The sequence below is a fragment of the Nothobranchius furzeri genome, chromosome 16, assembly GCF_043380555.1.
Source record: "Nothobranchius furzeri strain GRZ-AD chromosome 16, NfurGRZ-RIMD1, whole genome shotgun sequence".
Taxonomy (NCBI): domain Eukaryota; kingdom Metazoa; phylum Chordata; class Actinopteri; order Cyprinodontiformes; family Nothobranchiidae; genus Nothobranchius; species Nothobranchius furzeri.
In genome coordinates this window covers 28,861,678-28,885,346 of record NC_091756.1, presented here as the reverse complement: position 1 = coordinate 28,885,346, position 23,669 = coordinate 28,861,678, and the positions used below count along the sequence as shown (strand labels likewise).

Here is a 23,669-nt window from a genome sequence, read left to right as displayed (position 1 = left end):
TGAAGCGCGTTCCAGCCGCGAGCCGCATCACCGTGCGGAAAGTGAATGCGTCAAGCATAAACCAAGCTTTACGTCCTGGATCGCACATATGTTGTACTGCGATTTAAATGAAAGTATTGATGGGTGTTTCGACCATGCCATGTACTTTGAGATTTATCAGCTTGTGAAAGTATGTAATTAGCTTGACTACAAACTAGTCATATGTGACGTCACCACATCATCTCCTCTCCCCTAACGTAGCGGCTACTTACATGACCAGATGTATGGTGGTTATTTCCACCTGTGGAAAGTTTGCTGAACTTACAGCCATTTTCCTTGTTTTCTCCTTGTCTGGTTCGATGACGTCACTTTCGTAAAGTGCATTAAAAGTACTGGACTTATTTTAACACAAAACCTTTAATAGCGTTTGATAATAAGCACGTTCTTGGTATCAAAATGTTTCTTTAAAATTAATGAACACCATAAGTGAAATCCATGGCACTAAACAAGTCGAGTTAGAAAATAGCGTTTTTAGCCCCGTTGACTTGCATTCATTTTTTCGTTCTTCCGGGGACCCGTGGTCCGGAAGTAGATTGTAGTGGATGGCAAATATAAAGAATCACGTTTGAACTACTGGGCATTAACTTGCTGACTCCTCTCGATATGGAGGAGCAGCGGGTCTACTCCGAACCCCTCCCAGACAACTGAGTTTCTCAGTCTATCTCTGTGAGAGAGCCCAGCCACCTTGCGGAGAAAACTCGTTTCAGCCACTTGTGTCTACGATCTCGTTCTTTCGGTCACTACCCAAAGCTTGTGACAATAGATGAGGGTAGGAACGTATCGACCGGTAAATCGAGAGCTTTCCCTTCACCACGACAGATTGGTAAAAAATAGTAAAAATAGTTATTTACCTGACATGTTTCAACTAATGCTTCTAGTCATCATCAATTCCGGCAAACTCTGATGATGACTAGAGGCATTAGTTGAAACATGTCAGGTAAAGAACGATTGTTTTAAACTGTAATAAAGAACAGATTAGTGGACACTGCTTCTAACAGACACATGAGAGAACCTCAGCTCAGCTGAGCTGCTACAGTCAGTTTCCAAAACCAAAACCAACTCCGAACCCAACCTCCTCCCCCTCGCATTTCAAGGATCCCGGGGCAGAGGTGGCCATTTAGGAAGAAGTTATTTTGAATATTTTGTTTTGGGTTTCTGCATAAATGTTAGGAGCCTGTAGTGTCTGACCTGTAGCTCCTTGTACAAATAACTGCTAGCTCATGTGTCTGGTCAGAAAGAATCCCTTTTTTCAGAACTGGGGTTGTTCCAACTTCTACAGCAGGTAAGGTGTTACTCTTTCTGTAATCAACATTCACCCCAAACTAATCATTCACACATTTTTACAGATAATGAGTAAAAACATACCTAACACACACTCTGAGAGCTTACAGATTGTGGTGGATATTGTGAGACAATGAACATTAGATTATTCTACAGATTTAACCTCCATCATTTCTGATCGTGGATTAAAATTTATGAAATTGGGTGGGTGGTTTGCTTTACTTGAAAGTAGATTTTCTGCTTCTTGGATTGCCGATTTGTACAGCAAATTTTCCCAACATGAATGAAAAGGTCTGCAGTGTTTCATGGTGAAACATGCACATCACGTGAGTATTATTAGGCCTTTCTGGGGAGCTATCCATTAATTTGGGGTTAAAGTCCATTTGCATAGAGACAAAAGGGGCGTGAGACATCCATCTCAATGCTGGGGGGGGGGGGGGGGGGGGAGAGAAGGAAGCAAATGGGGAAGGGTGTGTGTGTGTGTGCATGTGTGTGTGTGTGTGTGTGTGTGTGTGTGAGGGATGGAAGTGAAGCTCCTTTAGCAGATAAATCTAATGCCCTCAGGGGTGCGTTTACATAGGTGAGGGCTGACTGTTCTGCAAGCTGTGAGTGATTTATCTGAAAATACCGACACACACGCACACTGCCTGTGCTTTTTCTCTTTCACTCACACAGTGTGTTGGGATTAGGGCGCAGCTGCACCTGAACTCAGGGTACTCCGAAAAATCTAGACTTTTTCCTAAGAAAAATGCGATTAAAATGTGAGGTGTTTCCTTAATGCTGCAGCCTTGTAGGTCCTCCCTCACAGGCTGTAGAGAGGATTTCCTAGCAACCACACACACACACACGCACGCACGCACGCACAAAGCTCAGCGCTGGAGCTTCCTTTCCTCTAGCTATCAGATGGGCACCCCCCTCCTCCTCCTTTCTTCTCCCTCGCTGTTGCTCAGCCGTTGAGTGAAGGAAGGAAAGAAAATAAGGAGAGAGAGAGAGAGAGAGAGAGAGAGAGAGAGAGAGAGAGAGAGAGAGAGAGAGAGAGAGAGAGAGAGAGAGAGAGAGAGAGAGAGAGAGAGAGAGAGAGAGAGATCCACTGCTCTCCCCTGGAAGCCTGAGCTGCTGGCTACATTGCGGTTACACGGGCAGCCTGCCTGCCTCCCTGCGCACCGGAGCAGCTGCGCTCCGACGAGTTTTAACCTTTTACGCAAAAACGGTAACGGAACTGCACGTGACGGAGGAAAAGACGCAAAGACAACGAGGCTACGTACGCTATAGACGAGAAATCGCGGGAGAAAATCCGATATTCCTCTGGTCTTTTTAAGAGAGGTGGAGAAGAGGGGGATGGGAAGTCCACGGATCTCTGAAACGTGCGCTTTGAAACAAAAAGTCACAAGAAGAGGAGCGGGGAGCGGGACCGCGAGGCTCTGCCGGCGCAATACCGGGGACGGTTTCTTTTCCAGACACTACAACCGACGCAGGAGCGTAGGCTGCAGCTCCCGTGTGCGCGCAGCACGAGACAAATGGCACGCCCTCCTCTTCCTCCTCCTCTTCATCCTCCCGCTCCTGACAGGGAGCCGTTTGCAGGGGCGCCATTTTCAAAAGGCTCCCCTTGCATATGTGATGCGTTTGGCTGCAGCCTTCTCAGGTTTCACCGCCGAGAGGAGCGCGCGGAACAAGGAGGACAGCACGCTCTTCTTTAGTTTCACCTTTTATATTTAAAGTTGTTGCACAGGTGAGAGATAGTTAGATTCATTCATTTTCTCATTTACAATCACATTTAAAAGCATCAAAAAGAACGAGATTTACAAATATTACTAATAATTTTATATTATCCTCAAAATAACCAACATTTCAGTCCTGTTTTCAATTCTATTCTTCCACTTGCAGCCGAGTTTCTATAATTAGAAGCGTGCGTGTGTGTGTGTGTGTGTGTGTGTGTGTGTGTGTGTGTGTGTGTGTGTGTGTGTGTGTGTGTGTGAATATATTAAATAAAGAGAACTTGTATTTTAAAATAATAACAGTTTAAATATTTTGATAAGTATTGAGTATTTATTTTAAAAATGTAAAATTATTAGTTAAAAACACTTTTCTCTCTCAGTTTAAGATCTTTTTCGTTTCGTCGGTTTGTTGTAAAAATGATATTTTATCCGGTTTTTCCTGTTTCTTTGTGGTGCAATCTGATGATGTATCCTCCATCAAAGTGTGCAGGCTTCAGGGAAAAAAGATCCTAAATTACAGGCTGGCAGCAGGAGTAGACCTACTTTACATAATTACATACAGTGGAGCGGTCTGCTCACTTTGAAGGAGACGCTTTTAGTTCAGCTAATCATCACAGCGTGTTCAACAGCAGCAGATTAAAATGCAAACATATTATCCTTATTATCTTATTCGCTGTTTGCGTTGTGCGGTCGGAACATTTACAACAAGCTTTTCTGCCTCTACGGCATTTATTTATTTATTTATTTGTTTGTTTATTTGCTGCTTGCAGTAGATGTAAGGTAGAGTTAAGCGTTCTGGTGCGTTTGGATCAAACCTAGAGACAAAACAAAAAGCTGCACAGGCATGGGGGAGGGGGGGGGGTGCTCGGACGGAGGAGCTTTCTCGTGCCACAAAATAAAAATAAATAAATGAATAAATAAATGAATAAATAAATAAATAGGATATTTTACTAACGATGATAAACCCGCAGGTTTAAAACAAGAATATGACGTTTTCAAATAGTCAGTGTTTTAACCCTTTATTGGAATAAGTACATCAAAATATAAAAAATATAAAATCAAAAATGTAGAATAATTTTCAATATATGTATGGATAGAATGTCACTCTGGGTTTTCGAACAAGAATATTTGACTCAAGAAGCAATTTTCAAAGATGTTTGAAATCGGTTGTGACGCCACTGTCACCACGGGTCCTTAAGGGTTATTTAACTAGCCAACGCATTTTATTTTTAACTGTCAATTTAACTTAATTAGAAAAAACAAAGGAGGGAGGATAGATGTACCAAAAACAAAAATGAAATATTTAAAGAGAAAATTATTATTATTATTATTATTATTATTATTATTATTATTATTATTATTATTATTATTGTTGTCAAAACATAATAAATAATTTTAAGTACTCATTTTACTTTGTATATTTTATATTTGTTGTCGATTTTAACAAAGGTAAGTTAGAATATTGTGCATTTTTTATATTTTCTAATTTCTCCTGCACATTACAATATTGTTTAAATGGTAAAATAATTTTCATTTAAAACAATGTTTGCTCCTCGTACTAAAATAGATTTATACTTTCAGAAAAATGTGGTAATAGAAACACATTAGTTCGTTTTTTAATATTTTCACTAATTATCTGCTTTTATCTTAATGAGGATTTTTTTGTGTTATTGTGGAAAAACGCGTTTCTCTAAAACATCCGGGTGTTTCCATATATATATATATATATATATATATATATATATATATACTAATTTTTATGCTGATTATTATTTAACACGACCTGTTTTCACAAAAAAATCTGTCTGTTTTAACGAAACCTGCACCTTTAATTTTTGATCATTTTCGCTAGCTTTTGTCATTTCCCGCTTTCTTGTGCGGCTAAAAACACAGAATGCGCACATTTCTGCGCATTGTTGTTCTCAGTGCATGGCGCCTTAGTGCGTGCGTGTGCGTCCTCTTCATGAGTTTGTAACTAAATATGCGTCTGGACTATTTTTGAAAATTTGCAAGACAAACATTAACAAACGTGTGTGTGCTTTATGTAAACCTGGAGGAAGGAGCTGCTGCCTCCGCTGAATGAGGAAGGTTTGATTTGGAAAACGCGCTGTGTGTGTGTGTGTGTGTGTGTGTGTGTGTGTGTGTGTGTGTGTGTGTGTGTGTGTGTGTGTGTGTGTGTGTGTGTGTGTGTGTGTGTTGACTCACTGAGGTGCTGCTGTGAGCCTCTCTGGACACTGGGATGTTTAGGGGGGGTTCGGGAGCTGCTCCAGAGCATCCACGTTTCCTAAATTTATCACATCCTTTCTCCAAGATAAGGATCAGGTCTCATTTTCCTAAATTTATGAAGACTTTAGAGAGGAGAAGCCTATTTTCTCTTGCAGTTGATTGTTTTGTAAGACAGAGGCGGAGCTGAGAGGAGGAGGGGGGGGGAGGGAGCCCTTCTTCCCCCTCCCCCCTCTCAGCCCCCACTGCCCTGGGATTGCCCACAGACACAGCTCCCCCTCCCTCATCCTCACATCCCATGTATGAGGCACCCAGCTACGAAATACAATACAAACTCAATTCAAAGCGCTCTCTGCTGCGATTTACGGCAATGAATGATAAATTGGTAGTCGTTCTCACTGTGTAGGATCTCTCACAGTACAATAATAGGCAGAATCATTACGTAAAATGTGCATAGACACACATTTACCAAATTTTATCACGTGAGGGGAGGGGTGGTCTATGCCTTTTGTTAGGAAATTCCTGCTCAAATCAGAAGGGTTAAATCAGAAGGTTGTCAACCTGCTATCTTCACCTCACTGTTCCTCAGACAGGGACTGGAGGACGAACATGGAGAAAGGAAAAATAAACAGAGATCTTTGAGTTTCACTCTATTTAATGATGTCTGTGGCTCTCTAATGTGAAATTGGCACATGACAACAGGAAGAGTAAACAATGATTATATAAATGTAGGAAGAGTCCGGCAGAAAGCAGCTTGTTACCTGCAGTAACATTTCCTGTATTTATTCATGTACATGTGTTTGAGATCGAGTGGTTCATTTGAATTTACTTAGGCAATGAAAGAATATTTGGAATATTTCATTTTCCATATAAATCCACAAACTATTGAAAGATTTTGCATCCATGATTTTGAACCCTATGAAGTTATATATATATATATAATACAAAATGTCTGCTTTTTTAATTTGCTCTTGAAGCCAACCTAATGAGTAACGTTTAGATTTTACATTTAGAAATTAGATCAACTCTTCATTTTCTAAAATAAAAAACATAAATACAATGTCATTAAAATAATGTCAGGGAGTATTCCCCACCCTCAATATTACAACAAAGTATTTATGATATTTATTGTTTTGTTTATAATAAGTTGACCTGAGTGAACATTTAGATTTTATATAAAAACAGGAAGGTCCTGGGTTCGCTTCCCGGCCTGGGGTCTTTCTGCATGGAGTTAGCATGTTCTCCCTGTGCATGCGTGGGTTCTCTCCGGGTACTCCGGCTTCCTCCCACAGTCCAAAAACACGACTGTTAGGTTGATTGGTCTGTCTAAATTGTCCTTAGGTGTGTGTGTGTGTGTGTGTGTGTGTGACTGTTTGTCCTGTGTGTCTCTGTGTTGCCCTGCGATGGACTGGCTCTCTGTCCAGGGTGTACCCCGCCTGATTGCCCATTGACCGCTGGAGATAGGCACCAGCGCCCCCGCAACCCTGCGTGGACAAGCGGGTTCAGACAATGGATGGATGGATAAAAACAAGATGGCGGTTTATTTAAAAAATAAAACATAAAAAAAAACATGAAATTGTCAAATTTTACATCAAGATCATTTTTGTTGAAGCTGCATTTTGATTAATCAATAAATAATTTAATAACCTAGCATATTTCACAGCAAATTATATAACATTTATAAAAACCTTTTTACATATTTTACACCAGGTTAAATGACAAACAATATACAATTTTTATTATTTTTTCAAATAAAAGATTTAAATTAGAAAATTAAAGAACTTGTTTAATTGATTATTGTTTAACTTCTCAGTTAAACCGTCACAGACAGCTTAAATATCAGGTTGATTTGGCTCAAAATTAACAAAAATATTTTGTATAATTTTTTTTATTCACTGAGTTTACAACAAGTGAATGAATCATTTCTTGTGGCGTATTTTAGCCAAATTCATCTCCAGAGTGTATAAATAAACCACAAAACTCACATTCAGCAAATATTTAGCAGTGTCACACGTAGATACCAGCTTCTGCACCCTTGGAGTAGAAATACATCAAACACATCTTTCAGATCCATTCATACACACTTCAGATTCAAAAACTAAACTTAGCCTTTTTTTTTACTAAAGATCATATTTGTCTTTTTTAAATTTGTCATCTGTTAAACGGTGAGGGACTGAGCGGGCAGGGTTCACTAACGCTGCAGGAGAGCGTAGCGAAGCTTCAGGGACGTCACTTTAGGTTCATCATTTAAAAGGAGAGAAGAAACAAAAGGTGTGTGGAGTGGGGGAACAGATTCATAAACAAATCAAATACTACATTTTCAAACAGACGTCTTCTATTAGGTTTACAGTCCGCCTGCAAAACAGGAGACCTTATATTTAGATTTTGATGAGTGTGTCTGGAAGTAGCTCTGCAGCCAAAATAAAAAAAATCCGACCAGAGCCGTGTATCATGGCTAAATATTGATTTTAGAGTGTCTTGAGAAAGACAGAGGAACGCTCAATCCTTCCCTCTCCCTCCATCCTCCCTCTCTCTCGTCTTTATTCCATTAATCTCTTGGAGCGGTGTGAGATACTGGAGGGTTAGTGTAACACTGTGCCGCTCTAATATATTCCAGCCGTCACTTTGCCTGTGGCATCCGTGTGTTTAATTCCACTACAAATGTTTCAGCAGCAAATGAAACTTGTCTCTTTCTCTCTTTTTTCACCCCTTCTCCTACATCAGGCTGTGGTTTGGGGAGGAAACAAAGCTAATTGTTTAGTTTATCTGATTCTAGAGGGATGTTCTAAAATAAGAGCCCAATATCAGCGATGCTTAACCAATGCTCACGTGAAGTGCTTCTATTTCCTCTGGCTGATCTCAGACCTGCAAATCCACCTGTTTATGGCTGAAAATGCAAAAATGAAATGTATTATTTACAAAGCTGATGAAGAGCTAATGTCATGGGGTGTCTGTTGTTTCAAAATAAAGGAAAATAAAAGATTTTAGTTTCACTTTCTGCCTTTCACGTGAATTAAAAGCATCTAAACACACAAAGAAGACAGGCATGATCTGCAAGTGTGTGTCTGCGTGTGTTTAATCGACAAGGAACTCTCTGTACTTCACACACACACACACACACACACACACACACACACACACACACACACACACACACACAAACAGGATTTTGTGTGCAGGGTGAAGAGATGTGGCGACCAGGAAGGAAGGAGGCCTGTGAGGTCAGCGGGGGAGAAAAGGATAACAGCGTAAAGAGGGCTGGAGAAATTTAGAGTTTAGGATGTGTGTGTGAGAAGCAAGGCCACAGTGGCAGGGGAGGTTTCTAACGTGGGCTTCCGGTGCAGAAAAGCCCATTCATCATCCTCACATGCCAGCAGTAGAGAAAAAAGGGTGAGAAGCAGCGCTACGGCGAGAATTAATGGGGGTGAGTGTGTGTGTGTGTGTGTCTGAGTCGGAGGAGGGGCGCTAAAGAAGTGGACCGATGACCAAACCAGATGTGAAGGTGTGTGAGTGTGATTCACTCTCACCTTCTCTAACCCTTTTTGGGGACAACTTCACCTGCTCACACACACACACACACACACACACTTGGGGCTGAGTCTGAATTCTTCTGCAGACACAGAAAACACACGTGTTCACCACACACACATACAAAAACTAAAAAATGACACACATCACAACATGGAGCTTCCCTTGATCACTGTCTTCTTCTGCGATGACATCACACCAGAACTTTGTGGTTCAGGGTCAGGTCAGGTGACATAACAGATGATCTCGTCAGTGTCTCAAACGAACCTCCGTTGCCATGGCAACGGAAAAATATGCAGCTCAAAGAGAGGAGGAGGAGGAGCTTGAGGTCAGAGGTCAGAGAAGGAGGTGGACAGACATCCTCTGTCGGTGTAAACTTCAACCGCCACGTTATCTACACACACACTCACACACCTTTCTGCAGGTTTTTGTCTGTTAGATTCTGAATCAGCTCAGCTGGAATGCCTGGCTGCCTGCTGACCTCTGATCGCAGCAGGATCAGCTGGTTTTGTGTTCTGCGAGGCCAGCAGTGGGGGGAGAGAGAGTGTTAAAGGGTGAGCCACAGCCTCCCCTACTGGCCATGAACCAAACCGCAGCTCGTCCTAACCAAACCAGGATCCATGGGAGCAGGTGAGATCCGATCAAAGGTATGTTTGACTCTTGGGGAGGAACGGTGAGGGTTGAGAGAGGGGACACAGAGGTGAGGACATCGCTGGAACTGAGAACACCTGTGGGATTTGTAATTTTCCAATACGGGCAGAAAACATGCGTATTCCTTTAAGACCGGGACTCTCTCTCTCCTCTGACCCGGCTCAGGGTCACACAGAGGGAGGCCAGAAGGAGTTTCAAATGTTCACATTATTTATCATTGGCCATCATCTCACTGTACAAATCCCTTACAGATGTGTGTGTGTGTGTGTGTGTGTGTCTGTGTTTGATTGCTGATTGACTTGAGAAGAAATGAAGGATGATTTTTATGTGGCAGCTTATTTGTTTCTGAACGCAGGCGGCCCCTAACTAAAGGCACAAGTACAAGGCAAGAGGGGGCATCCGTCAGCATACTGTCAGCACACACGCACACACACACACACACACACACACACACACACACACACACACACACACACACACACACACACACAGCTCTGTCTTGTGATCGGCCCCTTGTGAGCTTCATTTGAGAGAAAATGGCTCCTCTTTTTGCAGCGAGAACCAGATGATCGGTCACACACCAGATGCAGTTTCACAAGGTGGAACGTCTGATGAGTCCACAAGATACAGAGAAGTGATAGTGTGACCCAAAAACGGAGACGTCTCCTGTTACATCCAGACAAAAGCCAGGCTGCTGTGGTGTATCTTACCAAAGCCTTGAGCAAACGTCAGTTAAATATCACAGAAGTTAACAGTGTTGTTGTTGTTGTTGTTGTTGTTGTTGTTGTTGTTGCACCGAAACACGAAAAGGAAAGTTTTTATTTAGTTTTCTTAGTTTCAGGGTAAAGAGTAAATTCTAAATACATCTTAAATAAAACCAAACTACAAGCACTTGTTTAAACCAGTTTTAGGTGGTTTTCTGTCCACAAGCGTAAATTAAAAATAAAATAAAAGTTTTGACATTTATGTTATTCATTCGACCTAGATAAAATATTTCAGGAGGTAATTATTAAATTAAATTAGCAATGAACTTTTCAGTTAATCACAGCAATATTTCACAAATGTTATTTACAGTCTTAATTACTTAAAAAACTTATATTTAGTAACGACCATGTGGAACTTCACTCATCATTTATCCTAAAATTCCTATTTCCTGCCTGTCTTTGTGGTGTCACAATTTAGACAAATGTCCTAAATCCTTGCAGATGAAATAAAAAGACAGATTTTGTTGTTTTATTCCTTCCATGTGTGAACCATAATTAAAACACTGATTATCTTTGAAAGAAAAATAACAAACAGCCCTTAAATCACAATGTTATACAGGCTTTAAAATTCAAATGCAAACATTAGAGATAACCCTAACCTGCTTAATCAATGCTGCTGAAAGGATGACTCTGGCTAGTAGTCACAGGTGACATTCTGGAGAGGGGAGCTGTTCCTGGTGAGGTCTGGTAGTTATGAGACTCCTTTAAAGGTCAGAGGAGAGGAGAGGAGAGGAGAGGAGAGGAGAGGAGAGGAGAGGAGAGGAGAGGAGAGTGCTCGGGTTTATCAAGCTGGCCTTGGGACATGGGGTTGGCCCCGTCACTGCCTGAATGACACCACTGACCTTTCTAATGTCAAACCGTGGTTCTGTGTGTGTGTGTGTGTGTGTGGATGTGTGTGTGTGTGTGTTTGTGTGTGTGTGTGTGTGTGCGTGCGTGCGTGTGTGTGTGGATGTGTGTGTGTGTGTGTGTGTGTGTGTGTGTGTGTGTGTGTGTGTCCAGCCTGAAGGAGGTTTGAGGGCAGGTCACATATAAATAAGCCCACGTGTTGATTCGAGGATACAGATTTTTGTTTTGTTGGGAGGGTGGGAGTTAGATATCTGCAAATAAAAATGCACTAGAGCAGGAGAAGGAGGATGAGGAGGAGGAGGAGGAGGAGGAAGAGGAGGAGGAGGAGGAGGAGGAGGAGGAGGAGGGAGTTTGGTACTTTCTGAAACACCTAGGGTTTCTGTTTTTGGCCCACATTCTGGAGAGTCCTTGGCAGAGGCTAAATGGATGAAAGTAAATAAAAGTGGCCATTATGTGTGGGCTCCAGTAAATAGCTGCTCTCTTGTCTATCTGGGCTTCAAACAGAGGGGCGGAAGATGCAATCACAAGGAAAGCCCGTGTCTTTTCTTCTCCAACAACTATAGCAAGACTCGGGGGTGAGTTTGGCTCGCCCCCCCCCCTTTACTCCACTTCTTTCCCTCTTTTCTCCCATTGCTTCCTCTTGTTCCCTCCAGTCATTCCTCTCCTCTCTCTGACGTTAAAAACTCCCAGCTTCACCCGCCCGGTGCTTCTGCAGGAAAAGGGAGAGAGGGAGGGTGAGAGAGAAAGAGAGAGCGAGAGATCAATGGTGTCCTCGGAGAGGGAATTACACAGCTGAATTTCGATGAGAGTAGAAGAAAAGGAGGAGGAAGGAGAGAACAAGCAGAGGCGGGGAAGGCATGTGAACAGGAAGGGGGGGGGGGGGGGCGTTAAAGGAAAATTGGGAATTAGGGGGAATGTGGTAAACTATGATTGATTAGGAGAGTTAATGCTGGAAAAAAGGAAGAAACATGAATGAAAGTTTTTATATTTGTTACAGAGACAACATTCCTACATGTGTGTGTGTGTGTGTGTGTGTGTGTGTGTGTGTGTGTGTGTGTGTGTGTGTGTGTGTGTGTGTGTGTGTGTGTGTGTGTGTGTGTGTGTGTGTGTGTGTGTGTTTATGAGATTTGCGTAGGCTGTAGCTGATTAGATCCATCCTCTTCTGCTACTTCCAGCTCTAAACTGTAAGTCCTGGTTTCCTTTCATGCTTCTTTAACGCTTTTGCAGCATTTTTTTGGATGTTCTGGTTCCTGTCCGTTCAATCTTTGATGCAATAAATCAGCAAAGCAATAAAAGCTGCAGAATCTTAATATTCTTTGACTAAGGGCCCAGTTGTTCATGTGCTAAGTACCACTCCTAAAATCCTAATGATGCTGCTGGCACCACAGAGCCACATAAAGCTGCTTTTCAAAAAGAGAAGCCTTTTTCAGGTTGAGCCGAGTCTGTGGGGGAATGCGAGGAGGAACTCCGTCTCTCCTGGCTCTGAGCTCAGCAGTGGGCCCAAAACCCTGTCAATTACAGGGAGATATATGGGCTGTCCCGTTTCCACCCTTTCACCGAGTCCCCTTCGGTTGCGGCCCTACTCGGACTGTAAATTATCACCGAGCTTTGCTGCAGATTTTTTGCAGCCGCCCTGTTTGGAGGAATTTCCCTCCCCTCCGTGTGCTGAAGCCTTTTGAGTCTGTGGAGCATGCAGCAGCACGTGGACACGCTCACTCGCAAGCGTTGATTTAAACGCACACAAATGCACACAAATGTTGGGTACATAAACCGTCCCCTGGAGCTGTAGATCACCGGGAACAGGTAGAGAATTTTTGCGTGAACACACAGGCCGTAGATCACCGAGGTGGGCAGAGGACGTCAGCACCCTCACACACAGCAGAGCCTCACAGCGGCTTTAATGGAGCAAACCCAGCATGAATCCCTGCAGTCATTCTGTTCCAGTCAAACGTACCATTCACCCCCCCCCCCCCATGTGTGTTAATGCACACACATGTAGGAGCGTTGGTGTTACACATTACATACTGTATGAGTGTGTGCTTGTGTGATTGCTGCAGTGATGTGTGTGTGTGTGTGTGTGTGTGTGTGTGTGTGTGTGTGTGTGTGTGTGTGTGTGTGTGTGTGTGTGTGTGTGTGTGTGCGCATGTGTGCGTGTGTGTGTGCGCGTGTGTGCGTGTGTGTGTGTGTGTGTGTGTGTGTGTGTGTGTGCGCGCATGTGTGCGTGTGTGTGTGTGTGTCTGTGTGTGTGTGTGTGTGTGTGTGTGTATGTGTGTGTGTGTGTGTGTGTGTGTGTGTGTGTCGGGCATCAGTGCTGCTCTGTCACCTCTTCTCTTTATGAGTCTGGCCTTATGAAAACACTGAGTTTACAGCCTTTTGGGCTCTCTCTAAATGCGCCTCTGATGTACGGAAAAAGTTTCATTTCCAGTCAAGAGAGAGGATTTGAAAGCAAACATTGAAAGTGACGAGGAGATTATTAGCGTTACGTAGTTTGCTGGAAACTTTGCAAGAATGGAAAGTGTTTTAAAATTCCCACTGTTGCTTCTTTCCTGCAAAATTCCTGGGAGAATAAAAAGCAGCATGCGCTGGAAAATAAACATAACTGATAAATAAATAAATAAATAAATAAATAAATAAATAGTTAATGTGTTAATAAATGTGCTTGTGTGACAATTTCAGGTGTAACTATTTTTTAATTCTCTATTCTTAGCGTGAGCTTTATTTGCCTCTTCTGCTGCAGCTCTGGAAAACAGTCAGGATCAGCGAGCTCTGACTTTAGTAGCATTACATAAGGTGGAGTTTGCAGAAAAACGCAGATGTTAATGATCAGAGAACTGCTCATGGGTGAGACAGTTATTTATTACAAACGATAGTTTTTGCACAGTGTAAGTTAGAGGCTTACTTTGTGTTGTCAGGAAGTGACACGACCGTGCTACTGTGGTGACCCTGATGAGCCACTGGCTGCAGCTTTAACATTTCTTTGTACTTTATTTTGTCTTTTGCTGCAATTTGGAGCTTTAAAGAAGTCATTCTCACATTTCTTTTAAATGGAAAATGGTAAATGGCCTGTATTTGAAATAGCACCTTCTAGAGTCCTAGAACCCCTCAAGGCGCTTTACAACACAATCAGTCATTCACCCATTCACACACACATTCACACACTGGTGGGGATGAGCTACAATGTAGCCACAGCTGCCCTGGGGCGCACTGACAAAGGCGAGGCTGCCGAGCACTGGCGCCACCGGTCCCTCCGACATTTTCTAAAATTCCTTGTAGCACAATGCAAACATCATGACTGGTGTTGAGATTGTCACTGAAAGGCCTACTTCTCCCAGGCTGCAAAACGTCATCCAACAACAACAAGAAAAACGTTTTAGAGGTTTTGTTGCAGTGTAAGAATCCTCTAAAAGAAGCACCCTTAGAATATGGAGAGCTGGAGGATTTTCCCTGAGACTAAACATCCTTTATCTGCAATGTTAGGTGCAATGTAATTGTGGATGGGGGTCTAATGTGTGGTCCATTTGCTTCATTAATGGGGCAGACGCTGGCTGTTCAGCCAAGAAAACGTCTATTGTTGCCTTTACCTTCACATTTTTAATGTGTAGCATTAGTCCCAGTGGTTGTTAGTGCTGGGCCGTGCTGCTTTGATGATGGTCAAATGACAAAGTCTTAATAGAATATAGTGGGATAGGCAAGACAAAGGTGGGCAATGTTCAGCTGGATGCAGCCCATTTCTGAGCGAGAGGCCTGCCTAAAAAACCCATTCATGGGCCGTCTAATGCTGCTGCGTAATTAAATGTGATTACTGGAGCAGAGGGCTTCGCTCTGCCTCTCCGAGGGCCACACACAGGACCGGAGGGAACGTGCATGTGCTCATTAAGGAGGCGCTAACAGACGTACACAAGCAGGAACCGCAGGCATACCCCAAAAGCGGAGCTGCGCATCTTTTCCTGACCCAAACACAAACACATGTAAAAAATGACATGTCTCAAAAACTTTCAGACATAAAAAAAAGGGGAAAAGCTGGAATAATTCTTAATTTTTTTTTTTTTTTTACATCCAAACACGAGGCCTCCTGGCCTGACTGAGGGCTCTGAAAGAAGAAAATACACAAAACCAAACTAACACCAAGTCATTTGGGGGTTAATACAATCACAGTCCATCTTTAGTCGGTGATAATCAAACAAGCAGAAATATAAACACAACACAATTATGGTTTCCATCGTCACACACCTTGTCTGGCCCAGTCTCTGCTTCAGCTTCCTGGGCAGACGAAAGTCCCCCTGGTGCTCATGGGAAATCCTGAGCACGCCAGGCCCCACAAAGGCGTCCTTTCAGCCGCCCGCATGCTTGACCTCTGCAGGGTCAGCGCTCCTCTTTGTGCCCTGCGACTCCCGAGTGACCCAGAGGTCACACTGAGGGTTTGAGGTCAAATCCAGATGCCAATTTCTCCCCAACTGGGTTATCCGTCCAAATCTGCCCTGAAATTGGTCCCCCTTCCTGCTCACCCGGCTCGTCCTTGGCCCCCTAAACCCAACTCCACCAAAAACCGAGCCTCGTCAAAAACACAGGGGCACTCTGCAGCCTAATTGGACTACTGTGGAGTAGTGCTCACACTCGAGCTCACACACACACAAGCGGTCCTGACCCCCTGTAACTGCACTAATACCCCGTCCCACGGCCGGAGGTCAATCTGGATGGATTAGGTGCAGAAAGACACAAGCACACACACACACACACACACACACACACACACACACACACACACACACACACACACACACACACACACACACACACACACACACACACACACACACACACACACACACACACACACACACACACACACACACACACATCAGGACAAGCTGAGGCCTTGAGGGATTATGTGCAGAGAGACAGGACCCTCCAGCCAATCAGCCGCTCTGTCACATTGATTTTGAGGGGTCACCGGTGCACAATGGCCAGGGCTTTCCTGTCTTAACCTTTCTGATCACACACATGCACACACAGTCATGCATATGCACACATAAGATAAGGAACATCATTCAACTGGGAGGATAGATGTCAAACATGATTTTCAGAGGGAAAAAGTCACAATAATTAAAAGGTTAAAGTAAAAAAAATGTCTGAAATACACACATGGCCCTCTTCAGTTCAGAATTCCCCTTCTGCCTCCCTCCATCACATCCCTCTCGGGGCAACACCCCCCTACATCCCATACCCCCTCGCTTTCCTGGTCAAATGACACAATATCACAGAGGGCACCAGGCAGGCTCTTTTCCAAACGGAAACCAACCGGGTCAGTGCAGAGACCGTTTCAGGTGTAAGGCTGTTTTCCCACGTCATCCACGTTTGGTCTTTTTCTGGAGCTTGTTTCCTTTTTCCTGAAAGGGATATCTCGGGCCTCTGGAAAAACAGGATTTGAGCAGGTCTGTCAGTGCTTTAGTTAAGTAAATATAACACTGTTAAAATGTTCTTTTACAAGTGAAGGTCCCTCAGGGGGAAGGTTACCAAAGCACTTGCAAGAAAATATCCTCAAATGTAAAATCGCTAACATCTCAAAAGCACATCTCATTTATTATATTAGATTTGCTCTGATGCACCGGCATGCTGTTGGCATTGAGTTGCATGAGATCAAGTCAGTTGTTCTTGTGCTTTAGAAAATAAGGGTTTGGCATTTCCAGCAGGTCACAAAAAATCAATATAAAGAAGAAGAAACAAGAAGAAGAAGAAGAAACAAGTGCCTCTCATGCACAAAATTTTTTAAAATTTAAAAGATTTGTTAAGAAATAAATAAAACATGGAAACATACAAATTGTGAAGAGATAGAAAGAGAAAATGAATTTAAAAAAAGTAATCAGTGGATTCTGGGAAAGGCCGCAATGGTAGAAAGAGCAGAATGAGGAGAGGGCGGTGCTGCTTTTTAAAGGAGACCACTGAGTCCACTGATCTCAGGCTCAGGGAGGGAGAGAACTCCAGAGTCTGGGGGCCACAGCAGCCATGATCTGCTTCAGGAACCTTTGGTCTTTAGCCTGGTGCGCTGCACACCCCCTAGGCTTTGGTCACTGGACCTCAGGGACCTACTGGGGGTGTAGGGACTGAGAAGATCACCAACGTATGATGGTGCTTGTCCATGTAAGGCCCTGTAGACCAGAACCAGGATCTTGAAATGAACCCTGAAGTTGACTGGCAGCCAGTGAAGCTGGAGGAGAAGCAGGGTGATGTATGCCCTTCTGGTCATGTATATTTATATAGATATGATGTGGGACTCCCCCTGGGGATGAGATGTTGGAATCTGAGCAGCAGAAGTTGAGAAACAGCCTGCAATCAGGATGAAGTAGAGAACAACAGTTAGAGAGAGCTGAGATTTGTCCAACAGCAACAGCAGCAGTGTGTCTGGTGTAAAACACTATGAGGCCGTTAGGGGGCGCGCGAGTATTTCAGCGGCCCTGAAAGCAACACGCTTGCTTGTCTTCTCGTCCCTCCCCACTCGTCTACAAGCTGCACTTCCTGGATACGCGTGCTGGAAAACAGCTCACCAGGATTTGTTTTTATTTTCCCATGAACACATTTTTCCTTTTACCTTCTGCTTTTACACAAACAAAAAGCCATTTCTAAACGACGCTTGCTTGTGCTCGCGGGATTACCGATGATAACGTAGCAGGACAGCGAGGTGGAGGGCGGTAAGTTAGCAGCAATATTAATGGTTATTTCATAGTTTATTATTCTTCTGTTAGCATTTTATTACACTAAAGTAACGTTTGACGGGAGGCTGTGTTGAAGCGGAACTAGAGATGAAAGTGCGGTAAACGTAGCTGTATTTCTGTTTCCTCTCAGAGCGCCACGTCACCGATTACCTCTCAGCCAGAACAACAAACCCTCGGCCGTCGCTGTGAAGCAGACCGCGAGCAACCTCCGCTGCTGCTGTCCCCGACCAGTCTGGCTCGGGTTTTCCTTGTTCCTGAGTAAGAACGGTCACCCAGCAGCTGAAGATGACAGCGTCTAACTCGGGCCTAATCATGAACGTGGTGAACAGCATCGTTGGAGTCAGTGTGCTCACCATGCCCTTCTGCTTCAAACAGGTGGGCTGAGTCCCAATTACACGTTATAACTACATCCTGCTCAGTTACAGGATGGGTTTGTGCTCCATGAACTATAAAAATACAGCATGCACTCGGGAGAGCCGACCTGTATTCACACTACAGCTCAGAATGTTTACACCACTGACACAAACAGCTGGATCCAGTCAGATCAGGAAACCAGGACGTGCAGACATGATCAGAGTTACAGGGGCCTTACGGGTGATCAGAAACGCCTACATCTAGCAGAAAAAGCAGAATGACTGGATAGATCTGTGGTGCTACAGGAGCCACAGATTGTACACTTTGAGATCAGGACAAAGACAATAGTTCTTTAGAAAGAATTAAAACTATATTTTAACAAAACAAAGGAGAGCAAACAGATTTTAATGAGAATAATAAACATCTGCTGTCATGCAAAATACTGCTATTTAGGCGTATCTCTCATTATTACACCTGAATCACTCTGCAGGTTGAGCTGTAAATGCCACTCAGAGCTGGAAGGTGTTTTATATTTTGTGTGGTGCTTTAACTTTAGGAATCATTACAAAGCTGAGCATCACGTTTTGCTCTTTTGTTGATGTAATGGTATAAAATGAGCAGTGGTTGTATTTGATCTGGTCACCAGTTTGAAACAGCTCATGGGTGTTGGTGTGATGACCTCTGCCTCTGTTTTTTCTCAGTGTGGAATAGTGCTGGGCACCTTCCTGCTGTTCTTCTGCTCCTGGATGACCCACAAGTCTTGCATGTTCCTGGTGAACACAGCCAGCACCACTAAACGAAGGACCTACGCTGGACTGGGTGTGTAAAGCAGCTTTTACTTTGTCACAAAACAGAAGTTAAATAAACAGCTATGCTGGTGACGTGTTCTCAGCTGTTTATGTAATCGTCACTCTGGTTCCTGTTCCCTCTCTGCAGCTTTCCATGCTTATGGAAAAGTAGGAAAAACTCTGGTGGAAACCAGGTATGCTTCTTTAATGACCCTTCCCGTTTCAACATCCATACTGAGAACACAGCAAGTTTATTTCCTGCATGTTCGTAATCTATATGTGAGGGAGCTGGAGTATTTATTATGCATCAGCTGAATACGTCCTCTGTCCCTACAGTATGATCGGCTTGATGCTGGGGACGTGTATCGCCTTCTACGTTGTCATCGCTGACCTGGGCTCAAATTTCTTTGCTCAGCTGATGGGTTTACAGGTTGGACTTCAGCTCTTTCGCACATCTGCACATTTGCTATCACGGATCAGATCCAGGTGTACGTTCGTGTCCCTCCTGCTCTCCTCTGAAGGTGACCGGTAGTTTCCGTGTGCTGCTGCTGATCGCCGTGTCGCTGTTCATCGTTCTGCCCCTGAGTCTGCAGAGGAACATGATGTCCTCCATCCAGTCCTTCTCAGCCATGGCTCTCATCTTCTACACCCTCTTCATGTTCACGGTGAGCCCAGCACGTCCCATACTGGTGTGTGTGTGGATGAGCTGTAGCATAGAGTACTTTGGTTTTAACAGGCGTTGATCAGAAGAAAATATAAAAAATTATTAATTACGTTTTCAAAACGCTAAATAAAACCCAAAGCTGGTTAAAAAGGTTCAAGTTTGCACTAATAAAGATCAGCGTATTCTGGCACAGAGCCGCTGTGTTATAGCCGTGTGCCATGCAGCGGCGGGTTACAACGGTGCTTTGTCGTAATGTAGTCCCAAGTCTAAATCAGCGCCTGCAAATCCTCCGTGTTACTTCTTACTTTTCATTTGCAGTCGATATGATTATTGAGCTCACCAGGAATAATTGGTGTCATCATTGAGTCGCTTTAATCACTTTTGCACATAAAAAGCTAAAGCGGACGGACGGCTGCCAGACCAGGAGAATGACTGCGCTGGTTACAAAATGCTTTTTTCTCACTTCTCTCTCTCTGGGGAATATGGAAACAGACACATTTTCACCTAGAGGTGGAATATCCCTTTAATGTGGAGTGAGAACTAACCTAAGCAGAGGTTTAAAAAGAAGCTTCATATGGAACCAAGTGAATCTTTATTAGTGCAGCTGATTACCAGTGTTTGTGGTCGTTTAAACACCCATGCACTAAAGCTTTTAACTTTTATAACTAAAACCGTGTGAAGCATTCGTTTTACTACTGATTGATGTTATTTACAGTTCAGCTCCTCTACAGTTATATTTCTGACCAGTGCTGTTTTGTTGAATTGTGCTAATTGTTGCTGTGCCCGTCTGTTTACTTACCAACACAAAGAAGTCTTGCTCCTCTTTTTAAAGAGCAAATCCGCCCTAAATCACCTGAAACAGAAAACTGCTGCTGATGATTCTCATTTTAATTGTAACATCCATGTTAAATATATATATATATATATATATAAAAAACTGCTGTTAAAAGGATATTTGAAAGGCAACGACTAAAAAGCTAAAAACAACTAGCTACCAGGAAAGGCAGTGGTATAAAGACGTGTTTCTGTTTTCACTTCACGTCCAAAGGAAGCTCATTTCACAGCTTCGGGGCCCCAAATGCAAAGGCTCTACCCTAGGGCTTGGCAGTCAATTCAATAATAAAAAAAAGTTAAAATACGCATGTGTGCAGGTTGGCGATATTCTTGTCCCATTAAGAAGCTGTTCCATCTCGAGTCACGTGAAAAAGCAACTCAATGTGATTCACAAGGCGTCCACCATTTATTGGACACCTTGTTTCTGCACATACCTGTAGTTATCAGCCATTTATCGTTATTGAAGTGACTTCCTCGATGTATTGTGATGTTGATTTTAGGCCATATTGCGAAGCCCCACTCTACCCTCACCATATCTCACCTGTGGAAGTACCAGCAGTGACCAAAGCTCACAAGCAGGTGGCCACCGTACCACATGGTCAGATAAATAAGCAGGAGCTGTTCTCTGGAGACGTAGAAACAAAAAGTAGCGCCTTAAATTAGATCCTAAAATCAATTGGGAGCCAGTTTAGAGGGGCCATGACAGCTGTATGTTATCATTTTCATATCTGACCCAGTCCGGTCTGTGGTTCACACTCAGATGTCTCTGAGTGTGTGGCGGCCGTGAGCGGTGAGGAGACTCTGAGATGAAGCACACAGCTTCCTACAGTCTCACTGAGCAGCGGTGCGGCCCAGCAGCCAGTCGTCGTGCGGCCGCGGCTGTTTCCCGCCTAAACATGCAAAAATCTTGCCACAGAGAAATGTCTTGAAAACTATCAACTGGACTGTTAACAGTTTCACACACATTTTGTCAGTGATTCATAAGAAATGGTGTCTGAGCAAAGAGCATTCAAGCATTTTTACCATTTCGATTGATCTGGGCACCAGGATGCTATCATTCAAACGTAAGGAAGAACATTTGTTATTGTATGTTTGAGCAGCACTGAAGCACCAGAAGACATGACATTTGCTCTTAACAGTGGTTAATAACAGTAGTCCAACACACAGCTGGGGCCGTGCTGCAGCAGCTGTGTTAGCTCTCACTAACTACCTAAACATTTAATCAGGCTACCTACGTGTGTCTAACGGCAGCAGCAATTATAAACACTTCATTACGGTATTTTGGAATATTACCTAATTTCTTCTGGTGTGTCAGGATAATTCAGAATTATTTGATGATTCCTGATCATTTCTGATCAATTCTGTCAGTTTAAGAATTTTTTCTGAGCAGAGTTTGATCATTCCAATAAAATATAATATGTAAATGTCAAATAGCCGCAATAACACTCCCTATTAAACAGATACTAACTGGCAGCGTTTAAAGGCATTGTCCTACGTGGTTCATGATTGTCCTGCCTGAGACGCGTCTGCCATGATGCCAGATTCAGCTATTCGGCCCACCTCATACAAGGAGATGCTGGCTGGTTGAGAATGGGGTGTGAGTTTACTTCATCGGAGAAGTGAGAAGAAGACTTGATGCAAATTCAATAAGAAAAGAAGAAACATGACTGTGAGTCTAAAATAGATGATGTGGTGTTGCTTTAAACAGTTCAGCCGGCCTGCACTGGTCTGGACCGGTCTGGACCCTGAGAGTTCAGCAGCAGTTTTCTGGCCCATGTGGTTTAGCTTGTTTACTCTTTAAGCGTACACACACGTGATGTTTACAACCCTTGTTTTTACTGAACCTCAGTGCTGCTTCCAAGCCATGTTCTCTCTGAGTGGTGTAGCATGTTGATAACCTACAACCCTGGTGTGGTGTGTCCGGCGCTAGACCCAGGCCTGACCCGGCCAGAACCTCTCACCCTTCTAACAAATAATGTATCTCCTTCCCTCCCTTCTTCCATCCTGCCCCTAACCATTCCCCTCTTTTCTCACTCTTTCGTATACAACCTCATTGTTTCCCTCTCCTTTCTTCCTTGTCCTGTCTTCCCCGTCTCACCCTCTGCACCTTTACGTGTACACCCCCCCCCCCCCCCCCCCCGCTTCTGGTGCTGTAGATAGTGTTGTCGTCTCTGCGCTACGGCTTAATCTCGGGCTCCTGGGTGAAGCAGGTGCACCTGTGGCGCTTCAAGGGCGTCATTCAGTGCCTGCCCATTATCGCCACAACCTTCTGCTGTCACCCGTAAGTAAAACCCCTCAACAATCACCACTGTAGGGCAGTGGGGGAGGGGTGGAGAGTGAAGGAAGCCCAGTGGGTTTCCCCCTGCAACTTTACACTCCGTAAACCCTCCTCATGCCTTTGTTCACTTTCCTCATCCGCATTGTTCCCCTTCAGTTCTGGTTTGACTCATCTGGGGGTGTGTGTGTGTGTGTGTGTCTTTGGTGGCAGTAGTAACAAGGCAGAGGCGTTAAACATGGTGAACTAAACATAACTTTGCTGCCCTCCATCCAGCGACCCAGAATGAGCTAGCTCGGTGTGGAGGTGTTTATCAGGCAGTGAAAGGAGCAAGACGGAGGAAATGCATGCTGGCGAAAAACCTGCTGGGTTTCTCTAGAGTATTCCGTCCACACTTGTTTACTCAGCGTAACTATATATCCAGTGAAACAGGGTTTTCCGTCCAGCATACAGTTTCTTTTATTCCACTTTTTTCATTTTCTCTTATTTGTTTTCTTTCCTTCACTCATTACTATCAAAATGTGCGAGCTGTCGACATGGATCCAGCCTCCCCGCCTTCACCTCCTCTTATTCTGCTGTCCGTGTCCTCCCTCTCCACCTGTGTTCATTTGGTTTGGGCTGTAACTTCCCCTCCTCCTCCCCGCCTCCTTCCCCTCAGATGGTGCTGTCCTCGTTCAAACACGGGCTGCTCAGCGGCTGGTGGCTAGGGCAGGTCAATGTGGTGCGCTGGGAGGGTGTGTTTCGCTGTTTCCCCATCTGTGGGATGGCCTTCGCCTGTCAGTCGTAAGTACTCCTCACGCTTTTAAGGTGACTTCTTCAATTATGAACAAAAACTAGAGTTTGATTAGAAAAGGGCATGTTGTGATGTAAGAAGGGGTGTAACGGTACACGCAGGTTATGGTTAAGTACACACCTGTAGTCTAGTCTGGTGCAGGTGCATGAGAAACAAAACAAATCTATTTCATATCAGCCTCAAAATAATATTCTCTAAATTTAA

At 43.8% G+C, this 23,669-nt stretch overlaps 1 protein-coding gene across 3 annotated transcripts in view; it reads left to right on the top strand.

The window, feature by feature from the left end:
• Window positions 1-17,345: 17,345 nt before the first annotated feature.
• The window catches only part of slc38a10 (solute carrier family 38 member 10), a 32,538-nt gene continuing 26,214 nt past the window's right edge, over window positions 17,346-23,669 (top strand). For 2 of the 3 annotated variants that reach the window (XM_015963597.3, XM_015963595.3), the window contains exons 1-7: window positions 17,346-17,733; window positions 17,888-18,132; window positions 18,813-18,930; window positions 19,048-19,093; window positions 19,236-19,329; window positions 19,421-19,564; window positions 22,554-22,678. In XM_015963597.3, coding sequence (XP_015819083.1) covers window positions 18,043-18,132; window positions 18,813-18,930; window positions 19,048-19,093; window positions 19,236-19,329; window positions 19,421-19,564; window positions 22,554-22,678 — 617 coding nt within the window. In that variant the 5' untranslated portion in view covers window positions 17,346-17,733; window positions 17,888-18,042. Of the gene's footprint in view, window positions 17,734-17,887; window positions 18,133-18,812; window positions 18,931-19,047; window positions 19,094-19,235; window positions 19,330-19,420; window positions 19,565-22,553; window positions 22,679-23,330; window positions 23,456-23,669 lie in introns of all 3 variants that reach the window. The other variant, XM_015963596.3, reaches the window with a different exon arrangement.